This window comes from Notechis scutatus, chromosome 4 (assembly GCF_049901735.1).
Source record: "Notechis scutatus isolate UNSWTSFEM ecotype Mainland chromosome 4, rNotScu1.2, whole genome shotgun sequence".
Taxonomy (NCBI): domain Eukaryota; kingdom Metazoa; phylum Chordata; class Lepidosauria; order Squamata; family Elapidae; genus Notechis; species Notechis scutatus.
The window spans coordinates 130125685-130139131 of record NC_142012.1 but is presented as its reverse complement, the minus strand read 5'-3'; the positions used below and the strand labels follow the sequence as shown (position 1 = coordinate 130139131).

At 37.1% G+C, this 13447-nt stretch overlaps 1 protein-coding gene across 1 annotated transcript in view; it reads right to left on the bottom strand.

Annotated features, from left to right (window-relative positions):
- Window positions 1-1419, bottom strand: part of KY (kyphoscoliosis peptidase) — a 53524-nt gene extending 52105 nt beyond the window's left edge. Inside the window, exon 1 of the mRNA XM_087964920.1 lies at window positions 1111-1419. Coding sequence (XP_087821046.1) covers window positions 1111-1258 — 148 coding nt within the window. The 5' untranslated portion in view covers window positions 1259-1419. The remainder of the gene's footprint in view (window positions 1-1110) is intronic.
- Window positions 1420-13447: the final 12028 nt, after the last annotated feature.

Below are 13447 nucleotides of genomic sequence, written 5' to 3'. Positions count from 1 at the left end.
ATCGTGTACCATTCATAATAAGATTGATAAAAGGACAAGGTTTAGGAACCTATGTGACTTAATGGTTAAGGAAAAGAAAATTAGGTTCCAGTTTCTGATCAATTATGAATTTCTCTGGTTGATTGGACTTCCTTTCACCTTAAACTATTTCACCAGGAAAGTTATTATGAAGTAAAATGAATATGAGAAATCTATATAAACTTCAGTGGCACGTCACTTAATCAGTGAATAGTATTATCCATTAACTAACAAATAGGAATGCAAGCTTTGCTTAATTCCAAAATCAAAATAGCAGCAGCAACAACTGTAAAAATCTGCTAAGTCACTATTAAAATTTATACCCTCTGAAAAACACAATCTAACCATTTGATTTGAATGAAGCTATAAATGTCTTATTCTGATATCCCTTTTATTAATCACAACTATGCACACTAATACAATCTTATTTATATAGGCACATGAAATATTTCTTCTCTTTCTTTATTATAGCAGCAGCTGGAAATAGAATTACTGAATCATTGTCCATTTCAGTCTGTTCCAACACTGGCTTTGTTTTCAAATTAAGGGTGATTTCTGCATCATACTTTAGAGGTACAGAATCTCATGCTATAAAATCTAGGACTATGAGGCCTGTGCTGCAAAAATCCAGATGGTAGATAAAAAGATATAGAAAAAAAATTACAGAGCCGATCCGGTAGCTCTGATAAAATCTCACATGGAGCTAGGACTATCTGCATTCGTAATCCTTGCAACAGTAGCCACAATGAGTTCCTTTGCACTTAGTCCTCTGTTGTGCTCTGTGCTTGAATTGCTTCCAGCTGCATTGCGATACAGAGAATCATGTGCCGCTTTACACACTATTAAAACAGTCACACAACTTGTAGCTTTTATCCAAAGACTAGCAGAAAAGAATAAAAATGAAAGAAAAAAGTGAAAGACTAAGTAATATCCCCCTTTTTGGTTAAACTCTTGTTTATCCAGATATATTTCCAAAACAAAACAAACAACTCCCCCCCCCCCCAAAAAAAACCCAACCTTTGTTTCCTTTGATTCCCTAATCCCCTCATTCTGCTAAGGTAACACTTGATAAGGGAGATGTAGAGATTTTACCTTGGTTTTGCTGTAGGACAAGGCTTCCCCCTTGTTTCTCTTCCCGCAGCTTATGCACAGCAGTGGTGTGTCTCTTTGCAGATTGGACTACAAGAAGCATTTCTAGAGCAACTGCACTATGAACATTTGGAAACTCCATAGTCCCCATCAGATCATTGCCCCTTCTCTCTTATAGCGACTGATTGTACTGTCTGTAAGGACAAACACTGTGCACCTTTTGCTTCCCCCTATATCCAAATGCACCCACCCATACATGCTTGGAAACACGCACACAAGCTTCTGGATGATCTTGTTGGTGCTCTATAGTGACCTGACCTAAGGGCAGGTTACAAGTCAGTTTTGAGAGGAACAGATCTATTTCCCAAACCTGAAGGAGATGGGGTGGGGGGGGGGAGAATGGCGGAGGGAGCAGAAAGGTCAAGTTTCAGATCGTGTCCTCTTTAAGCCTTTTCCTTTTCTGGCTACCCTTTCAGCATGAAATCCTTGCCCACACATAAATCCTGCTAATACTCTGTTGCTGTCGAAGAATTTAGTTTGTGAAGCTTGCCCATTCCCTAAAAGGATTTCTCCCTGATTGACAAACCAATGCTTGGACTTAAAACAAGGCTTTAGGGTGAGCTAGAAAATCAGTGAAATTAAAAAAAAAAAAAAAAAAGCAAAAAGGAGAGAAATGATCTGGATGCTCTTTGGAAATGGAAGTTGTTGATATTGTCCAAGATTTCCCAAAAGATCTCTGAACTCAGAAGGAGGTTCCAACTTGTACTGGTATCTACTAATGGACAGACAGTAATAGATTCAAAGAAGCTCTATCAAAGTTGGAAAGAACTTATTGAAATTCTGCATGGTACAGATATCAATGTTTATAATATCTTAGAAGATATTCTCTACTTGCAAGAACCTCTAGTACTAGAAGATGAAGTTATATTAGCATTCTGGCCAAGTTGGATGCTAAAAGAATTGATGGACTATAACCGTGATGGTGAACCTACAGCATGCATGCCAGAAGTGGTACACAGAGCCCTCTTTGTGGGCACGCGAGCCATTGCCAGCTGCTCTTCTGGTTTCAGTTCAGATGTATCTCCTCAGGGGACGGGACCTGCAACACTCCTTCCGTCTCCACTCTAGCGAGTCAGCTGGATGCAACCGGCAAGTGATGGTCCTTTAGATAACCTGGTCCCTGGTTCCCTCGCCCACAAGGAAGATTTGTAGTGTTCATTTTGGTATTCTTTCCTGTCAAATCCAGTGGTTGATTAGGCCCATGCTTGCCGAATGAAGCCACCTCTGGGCAGAGCGAAGTAAACGGTAGCAGAGAGGCATAGCAAAATGTTTGGCAAGACTGGTCCTTGAAGAACAAGATGCTCGTTGTCTTCCATATCAAGTAGCAAAAAAAGTCTGTGGGCTGGCAAGATGTTAAATTGATGCATCTTTAACCTTTATTCTGCAGTGCACGAAGACCAGCTGGTCTTCAAGGGCGCCTCAGCGCATAAAAATGCCCCCCCAAACACCCCTAAAACAGGCATGTGTGCACCGGCCAGCTGGTCTTTGTGTTTCCAGCACTCTGACATACGCACATGCATGCACATTCTGGCTTGGGCACTTGGTGCCGAAACGGTTTGCCATCACTGGACTATAACAAGCAATAAAACAGAACTATGTGACGGATTAACCAAACTATGCCAACAAATCTGAAAAAAACATAGTGCCCAATAGATTGAATGAGATCATTCTATACCAAAGACAGAAAACTTCAAAGAGTGTGTAAGCTATCACATACTAGCTTTAATTTCACGTGTTAATAAAATAATGCTTATCAAGATAGTTTAAAGTCCTGCATGGGAAGATTTCAGTAGTTGAAGCTAGCTTTAGAAATGCCTGAAGAATGGGGAAGAAGGCGGAGCCTCCTCACTGACGGACGGTAGATCGCAACTCTCTGCGGCTATCGTCCGTGCTCTTTCGTCGGAGAGCCCCAATTATTATGATTAGGGGCTGAAACTGCCTTGGAGGGGCAGCGGAGTAAGGGGAAGTAGCAAGCCAGATTGTGGGGAGCCGCATCTCCCCCCTTGGGCTTGGTTGTTTTTTCCCCCGAAGACGACTGCAGCAGTGGTCTAAAATGGCCACCCCGAAGAAGACGACTCAGCTGGATTAAGCTTTGTGCAGGAGGGAAGAAAGAAGTGGATAACATCTGAACCGGGACAACTGGGCAATACAACTAAACCCCCGGGATTAAGGTAACATAGAATTTTTAAGAAAAGAAAAGTGAGCGGAGAAATTACAAAGGGACAGAGAAAAAAAAAGAAAATATTTTTGACAGCTAAGCGAGGCTTCGAACCGGGAAAGGAAGAAGCTGGAATTAAAGATTTAACAAAATTGGACTAAAATATTTTGGGAATAAACAGGCATAAAATAAAGCTGGATTTAAGATTGTCAAAGAATAATAATAACAAAGTTTACAAATTGGAGACTGGATTTATTTATTTATTTATTTATTTGATTTGCCAATTGTTTACAAGATAATAAGTATAAATGTATACATAGTTGTGAATACATGAAATGGGTACATATAAGAAAAATAAAAGAATAAGAGAAACAATAGGACAGGGACGGTAGGCACGTTGGTGCGCTTATGCACGCCCCCTACAGGCCTCTTAGGAAAGGGGTGAGGTCAATAGTAGACAGTCTAAGGTTAAAGTTTTTGGGGTTTGGGGAAGAAACTACAGAGTCGGGTAGAGTATTCCAGACATTGACCACTCTATTGCTGAAGTCGTATTTCCTGCAATCAGGTTTGGTGCGGTTAACCTTGAGTTTGTATCTATTGTGTGCTCTTGTGTTGTTATGGTTGAAGCTGAAGTATTCATTGACAGGTAGGACATTGCAATGTATGATTTTATATACCATGCTTAAGTCAGACCGAAGACGGCGTAATTCAAGGTTTTCTAGTTCTAGAATTTCAAGTCTGGTGGCATAAGGTATTCTACAACGAGTAGAGGAGTGGAGAACTCTTCTTGTGAAATATTTCTGGACTTTCTCAATTGTGCTAATATCAGATACGTAATGTGGGTTCCAGACTGATGAACTGTATTCGAGTATTGGTCTAGCAAATGTTTTGTATGCTCTGGTTAGTAGTGTGATATTACCAGAGAAAAAGCTACGTAGGATTAGGTTAACAACTCTTAATGCCTTTTTGGCTATGTAGTTGCAGTGGGCTCTAGCACTTAGATCATTAGAGGTGAGTATTCCAAGGTCCTTTACAGAGCTTGGGTCATCAACAAGATCTTGACTATTCAGCTTGTATTTTATTTTCTGATTTTTTTGCCAATATGTAAGACAGAGCATTTATTTGTTGAGATTTGAAGTTGCCATTTGTTTGACCATTCTGATACATAGTCAAGATCTTTTTGTAGGGTAGCAGTATTGTCTGTGGTATTGAACAGCTTTACATCATCAGCAAAGAGAACGCAATTGCTCTTAATATGATCACAGAGGTCGTTTATGTAGAGTATGAAGAGAGTTGGTCTTAGAACACTGCCTTGGGGAACACCACTATTGACAGGTACTGGATTTGATAGGACGCTCCCGATTTTGACCATTTGTTGTCTGTTTGCCAGGAATGCTTCTATCCAGTTATGCAGTTGTCCAGAGATACCATAGGATTTTATTTTTAGGAGTAGTTTGTCGTGTACCACTGAATCAAAGGCTTTACAGAAGTCTATGTAGATTGCGTCTATTGCTTTGCCCTGGTCGAGTTGTGTCGTCCATATGTTTTTGCAGTGTAAGAGTTGCAGATTACAGGATAGTTTTTTTCTGAAACCAAATTGTTTATTGGAGAGTAGGTTATTTGTCTCTAAGTGGAGGATGATGGATTGGTTAATAATTGATTCCATGACTTTACAGGTGACGCAGCATAAGGAGATTGGCCTGTAATTTTCAACTAGGCTTGGGTCTCCCTTTTGAAGATGGGGATGACTGTGGCTTGTGACCATAGGTTAGGCAAGGAGCTGGTTCTGAAAGATTTTTCAAAGATTATGCTTAGAGGTTTGGCTATGGCAGTGGATAGCTTTCTTAAGAAGTAGGCACATATTCCATCCGGTCCAATAGATAGAGATGGTTTTAGATTGCGTAGTGCTTTTTCAACATTGTCTTCTGTGAAATCGATATGTATTAGATCATTGTTGTTATCTGTGGTACGGCTAGGAAATACTGGGCATGATCCATTGCTGTTTACAAATACTGAGCCGAAGAATGTGTTAAAGATGTTGGCTTTAATGGTGTCGTCGTTGCAGTCTTTACCATCAGGTCCTATCAAGGGAGGGATGGACCTTGAGTCTTTTAGTTTGTTGTTTACAAAATTGTGAAAAGCATGGGTGGAATTGGTGCTTAGAAGGTTTTCCTCTTGTTTAATGTGATAATTGGTGCATTCGGTCTTTATCTGGTGGCATAAATTTTTGTATCGGTTTTTGAAATTGGCAACGTGACCAGATTTGTTTTTCCGCCAGAGTGATCTCTTTTTGGATTGAAGTTTCCTTATTGATATGGGTAATCTGCTTTTTTGTTTTGTTTTGGGAGTTGTTGTTGGTACATATAGTTTGATGACTCTTTTGACTTCAAGTAAAAATATGTTGTAATGGTCTTCAACAGTATTGCATCCAGTGAATAGAGATTGCCAATCAAGGGATGAGAGATCGTTGTGTATAAGATCATAGTTGCCTTTTTGAAGTTACAATTGGGGATTACATCATTGTGGTGATTTTTGTGTGGACGTATGTTGAGACAAAAGTCAATCATATTGTGGTCACTACTGGAAAAGGGTTCTTTAGTTTGTATTCCGTAAATTAAATTCAAACTATTGCAGAAGATGAGATCGAGGCAGTTGTTTAGTCTAGTGTTGTTGGTTACTAGTTGTTCCAGTCCCAGATTTGTAATAGCATTGTAGAAGGTTGTGTGTATGATTTCAGTTGTACAATCATTTAGGGTCCAGTCAATATGAGGTAGATTGAAATCACCAAGAAAGATAAAAGGGTATGGGCAGGATGCAGCCCATGTTAGTAATGTATTTAGCTTGTTTACATGTTCGATGTCATAATCAGGTGCTCTGTAACGTAGTAAGAATCGAATTGTGATATTTAAGGATAGTTCACAGATGATGGTCTCAGGAAGAGCAAGCTCCTGGGGGATTGTGCTGGAATATTGAGGTTCGAAAAACCTTAAATAAAAAAATAGGGGAAAAAGGTGAAGACTTTGTATAATGGAGAGTGTCACCTCTTGACAAAAATTTGGTTCAAATAAAAGGGAAAGCATCCTGTTTTTGAATGAACTTGTGTGGATATAACATTACAGAAATATTGAAACAAAGTAAGAATTCTAGAAAGTGAAAGCAGAACCAGAAAAAAGAAAAAAAAGAAAACGTTTTTGGTATAAACTTTGGACTGGAATAACTGAGAACCTTAGAAAACTGAAAGAAGAAAGAAGGAAAGTAAAAGTGGTTTTTTTCTTTGTGGACTTTAACCATCATAAAATATAGGAGTGTGTAATGATGATATCTCTTCGGGAATTAAAAATGGAACTTAAAAATATGAGAGAATTACTACAGGAAAGAGGCGAATCACTTTGCTCTATCCTAGAAAAAATGGAAATGGCGATTGAAGAACAAGAAGAAAGAGCTTCAGAGGAGGAGGAGTCAACTCAAGGAGAAGACATTTTAAATAGACAATTAAAACAAAGAACGTTATAAAGAAGTGGGGGAAAGAAGGAGGGTTAAAAAGTTGAGATTTAAGAAGGCAATCAAAAGAGGGAATACTTGTGAAGTCAGGAAAGGCAGAAAGACCCAGCAGAAAAGGGGAAAGGAAAGAGAGGGATATAAATTGGAATGAGAAAAGATATGGGGAAAAGAGGGAGAGGAGGAGCAGTAAGAAACAGGCATATGAAAGAAAGAAATACAGAAATAGTAAAATGTTGAAAAGAAATTGTTTTTTCAGAGATAATGGTTGATGAATTAAAAAGAGGATTCTGCAGGGTGACAAGGGGTAATAAGAATATTTCTGCAACTAAAAATATTTAGAAAATAGGGTAATATAGATACTGATAACTCTTATTAAAAATTAAGAGGGGAAAATATGCTGCGGAATTCAATTGAAAAGATGTAATGATTAATGGTTTATTGGGAATTAAGATGAGGGAATAAAGGTATATTCTAATTATGAAGGTGTCACATTTAAAATAGTAAAAGGGGGGAAACCTATACTTGTTTTTTTTTTGTGTGTGTGTTTGTGTGTGTTATTAATTTAGAATCCATAAAAAAAAGTGTAATGGAAAGGGAATATGACAGACTAAAGAACCAGCTAAATTAATAAGTTAATATAGACTATTAAAAGCAAGGAGAGACATTGGTAACTTTACTATTACTATTATTAGGCAAATACATATTGTTTATTGTTTATTTTTAAAATAAATATTAAAGGATTGTATTTGAAATAATTGAAATGAAACAAAAAGATGTTTCAATTGAGATTAATGAAAGAGGTTAGAATTAATGTGTTTGTTTCTCTCCTTATTGAAAATTTGGAATGGAAAAAGTAATAATAGAATTAAGTATCCATATATGAATGTATAATTGCTGTCATATTTGTATGTAAAGGTGATCACCCGGAAATATGTTGTCCACTAAAAAGAGATTTTTGTTTTTAAACTGAAAAACTGAATAAAATTTATTTATTTTTTAAAAAGAAATGCCTGAAGAACAAAAGACATCCATGCTCATGCATTCTGATAAAGCCAAAGAGTACCCAAAATAAGTTGTAGCACTATGATGGGATATATAGTGTTATTGTGTAATTTTGTGAGTTACATGTTGTTGTAAGACATTTAGGATTATAACCCATCAAATAGTGGCTATAAAAATTTTCAATCAATCAATTAACCCTCAATAAATAGAAAAGAGCAAAATATTCAGTCCTGAACTTAATTTTTTTTATTAATGACTTATATGAGAGATTGAAAAAACCAAGACACTTTATCCTTGAAGGAAGTGAACAACAGAAAAAAGTCAATTTTTCAGAAAGAAACTCTGCAATTCCAACTGCTGCAATTCCACCTGTTTTTTCCCCTCAGCTCTGGTGTTCATAACTGTTAAACTAGGCTCTCATGGAAATCAATTGGTTCATGCCCCCATCTAGATGGGTTCCTATTGGCCTCTGGATTCTTTCATAGGAAGGGCAATTCCTGTGGAGAAAGACAACATAAAGATGGAATTTAAAAAATCTAATGAATAAATACCCATATAATACTAATTAATTGAATTCATCTTAAAATGAATTGTGAAACTTAGATCAGATTTATGGTACGCTATAGGTGATTTTCAATTCTTTTATTCTCTTGATGATATCGTATACTTGTTTTGACCAAGGCTTCCCGAGAACACCAACAAATACACTTTAAATCCAAAACCCTTTTATTTTAGTTCAATGGTTGTGAATTATCATCATTCACAGCCCGTAATGAGTTCAACCAGTTATAAATAGTCACATGGAAGTCTTCCAAAGTTCTTTGGGAGAAGTCTGATAAGAACGCACCTTGAAGTGCTGCCAACGTCTAAAGTACCAATTAGTCTTTCAAAACCAAACGGAGCACAAATTCACCATGAAGCTTTCAGGTTCCAAACTGTTCTGACTAGAATGAACAACGTTGCTTCCTGCAAAGGTTCCTTTCCCTTTGCACTTCCTTTATATCTTATGGGAGGGGCAATCATCTCCAAGTCTTACTCCTGAGTCGCCCCTTTTGTCTTAACTGCTTTTGCCTTCTGGCAGTTCTGAGCACATATACACTGGGAACAGGCTCCCCTTGTTCCTCTGACTCGCTGCTGTCAGATTCTGGAGGCTCCGGAGTCAGCACATAACTCCCAGATGGCCCTGGCCCCATCTCTGTATTGGATACAGGACCATTGTCCAAGTCCTCCCCAGACTCCCGGACTTGCCCATGTTCTTCCCCACTGTCCGATTCAGCTGCTGTCTCCACAGGCTGTTGGCAGACCACAATAATACTTTTATTTTTTCTCTAATCCATGTGCAGGTCTTTCTATCTTGTCTTATATTTTTTCTTCTCTGAGACGTCTCAAATGTTTTCAACATTTCAACCATAACACAGTCATTTCTATTTATTTATTTATTTATTTATTTGATTTGCCAATTGTTTACAAGATAATAAGTATAAATGTATACATAGTTGTGAATACATGAAATGGGTACATATAAGAAAAATAAAAGAATAAGAGAAACAATAGGACAGGGATGGTAGGCACGTTGGTGCGCTTTATGCACGCCCCTACAGACCTCTTAGGAAAGGGGTGAGGTCAATAGTAGACAGTCTAAGGTTAAAGTTTTTGGGGTTTGGGGAAGAAACTACAGAGTCGGGTAGAGTATTCCAGACATTGACCTCTCTATTGCTGAAGTCGTATTTCCTGCAATCAAGTTTGGTGCGGTTTACTTTGAGTTTGTATCTATTGTGTGCTCTTTCCTGAAGCTTTGCCACTTTTCATTGATTTGATGGCACTTGATATTTCCTCCACTAGGATATTTCCTTTTTCGTGGGTGTTGTTACTTTGAGTAATTTTTTTTAGTACTTTTGAGCCACATAGCAGGAAGAACTGAGGGCAGGTGGACCAAGGCAGTCATAGAATGGACCCCACTTGATAAAAAATATCCACAAAAGAAACCTAAAATAAGATGGATCGAAAACATCAGCAAGTATTGTGGACCCAATTGACAAAACAAAGCTCAGGACCATATTGGTTGGAAACATGTGGAAGAAGCCTTCATCCTGCAATGAGTAGACAATGGCTAAAATGAGGATGATGGTATATAATTTTATGCTTGGCTTTTGTGAAACTGCTTGCTTGTATTCATTGCAGTAATACATCCTGAATCCATATTTTACACTTGAAGATTAAGTTTTTGGTAATCAATAATGATTGTTCAGATGTTTTTACCAAGTTGTTGAATCCCAGAAAGATGATTTCTTAGAACAGCAAAACTCTGAATGACTGCTTATCATTCTATAAAGAATATTCCTGATGTGTGAACATTGGTATAAGCAAACAGAAAATAGCAGTTAAAATACAAATCAGTATCTTAGATATTTTTCTCAATTAACAGGATTATAATCATCCTTGTTCTCATTAATTTCAAAATGTAGCTTTTCAGCTACAGAGAAAAGATTCATTTAATGGATCAGAATGTGAGAAACTAATGCTGTACAATATATATTTCCAGTTCTGAGCAACAAGATGTTTTAAAAGAGTTACAATTAATAAGGGCTTAATTTCCATGCAAGATAGTCAGTGGAAATGAATGGTGTTTCTAAAAGAAGCATATCTCTGTGTGGATTCTTACTACATATGGAACTTTGTATTAATAAACAAATTCATTCAACTTCATAAAATTCATAATATCACAATATATTTTTTTTAGTAGAAAGCTGAATTATTCCCTGATTCTTTTTCCTTCCAAGAGTCTTAGCTGATGTTACTCTTCTATGACATTATCACACATGGCTTATTTTATTATCCTACGTTTCTGGGTTTGCACAACTGAATAAAGAATTAATTTTACAGACTAGAGTTTTAGAACATGTAGGCTTAAATGTAAAATGACAAATTTACGGCTTAATGTAGCCTATGAAGACAACCTAATAGATTTTGGAATTTTACTTCTGTTTATAACAATCCATTCTTTTACTCTCTTGATGATATCATACACTTTTGTTTGTTCTCTAATCCATGTGCAGGTGTTTCTATCTTGTCTTATAATGCTGAGCAAGCTTTCCATGGTACTTTGCACCACTCATAGCTTTTGTATTGATTGTGAGGTTAGTGTCCATGTTTCACCAGCATAGACTAGGTAGCACACACTGATCAAAAACCTTTCTCTTCAGACATAGGAAGAGGCTGTTCTTGAAAATTATGCTTAGCTTGCTAAATGCCTGCCAACCACATTTAATGCACCATTTAATTTTCTGTTTTGTATCACCTTCCATTGAGATCCATTGGCCAAGCCATATGTAGTCATCTACTATGTCTAGTTCTTCTCCAGATACACACACACACACACACACACACACACACTTTGTAAATTTATTAAACATACACTGGCTCTTTTTCAGATTTATTTTCAATCTAAATGGTTCTCCTGCTTTGTGCAACTCTTGCATAGTTCTTCTGGGTCTTATGAGAAGAGAAGAGCATCACTTGTAAATCTTAAGTGATTTAAATAGGTGCCATTGATTTTTGTTCCATCTTTTGCCCAGTATTGTTTGTGAAATACTTCTTCAAGTAAGGCTGAGAAAAGGATAGGTGATATTGTATTGCCTTGTCATACACCTCGTTCTATGTTGATTCCCACTTTAAAATCATTAAAGCAAATTGTCACAATTGTTTTTTCTTATATTGATTGTAGTAAGTTTATGTAAGCAGAGTCTATACCTTGGCTGAGTAAGGCATTAATTATTGCTTGCTGGAGTACTGAGTCAAACACCTTTTTGTAGTCAATGAAATCCATGCACAGAGGCATGGCATAGTTGTTGTGCCTTTCAATGACTTGCTGAACAACGTGGATGTGATCCATTGTGCTGTAGCCACTTCTGAACCCTGCCTGCTCCTTTGGCTGTGCATCATTTCATGTTATCAATATTCCTTTTGCTGATTTTGATGAAAACCTTGTAGATGACTAAAAAAAAGGCTTATTGGGCGACAGTTCTTTAAATCATCTTGGCCCCTTTCCTGTATATAAGAATCACTTCATCATTTTTCCATGCATCAGGTATTTTTTCTTTTCTGAGGCATCTTGCTAGTATCTTGTGTAAACTGTGACTTCCACCTTTCACCATTTCAACAGTAACAAAATCATTTCTTGAAGCGTTGCCATTTTTCATTGATTTTATGGCACTTGATTCTTTCTCCGCTAGGATATCTGGCATTTCCTGTTTTGTGGATGTTGTTACTTTTGAGTTACTTTTGAGTGTTGTTACTTTTGTGTAACAATTGGTCACATACCAAGAAAAACTGATTAAATGTGGACTCAGGCAGTCATAGAATGGATCCACCTTGAAAAAAGAGCATCCATGAAAAAGATCTAAAACAAGATGGATTGACGATATCAGCAAGTATTGTGGGCCATTTGGTAGTAGAAAGCTTAGGACTGTATTAGATGGAAACATGCAGAATAGATCTTCATCCTGCAGTGGATACACAATGGCTAATCAAAAATGGCATTTTCATAAGGACCAAATTTGTGTCTCCCAGAAGTCTCCAAGCAGGGCATGAATGCAATAGCATCCCTCACAGTTTCTCCCCACACATTATCCTCATGACAAATATTCTATCATCCAAAACTTTTTCTAATCCCTCGGGAATCATGCCGTTTTGTGGCCCTCATCAAAAATTATGTCAGGACATCTGTCAATTAAATCATATGTGCAGTAATATTTTTTACTGTTTGTTATGCATCCTGCTGTCCATTCTTTCCCACAGAAGATTCTAGGTTCTACTTTAGGGAGGAAAAAAATCTCCACTTTATCCACACCATGTATCTTTATTTCTATAAACTACTAGTATATTATACTAGTAATTTTTTTTTATTTTTAAAGCCTTAAGTATTTTAGCGTTTCTTTGTTAAGGAAACTGTTCCAACACCTTAATTTTTATTGCTCTTTTTTGGCACCTTTTCCAGCACTACAGCACAAATATAGTATGCCAAAAACGTGATACCACAGATTTATATAACACCATTAAGGCTTGAACAATTTTATCACCACTCCTTTTTCTAATAATCTGTAGTGTGAAATTTATTGTTTCACAGCTGCAAAACCCCGACTCCTTTTATATAATACAGTGAGTGTGAATAAAAAAAGAAAAGTATTGTGCTAGTTTCTAAGTGCATTTAAGAAAAGGCATGCAAATATTAACCTTTCCCACTCTGCAGTCCCAATAAGGATCAAGGATGATCTTATCTTCCTCTAGTAAAATAAGGGTCAGGAAGTCTGACTAAAGTAACATACTCGGTTAGTTGATTAGCACAGGCAGTAGAAGCAGGCTAAAGCATTTAAGTCAATTCCACACTGCATCCTAGACAACTTGTCTCCCATGCTGCTGTGGTTTTTTTTTCTAAGCCAATTTCAAACATTTTAATCTGAATTGCAGTGAATTGGCAATGGTGCTCTGTGCGGATTACAGTCATTGAAAGATGTACTTGGTGGTTCCCCAACATTTTGCCTTTGCTATTCCTGCAGGAAAGAAGGCCTCAATTTGTTGTTCCTTTGCTTTCCCAAATTGTAGCATAGTTGTTCCCTGTAC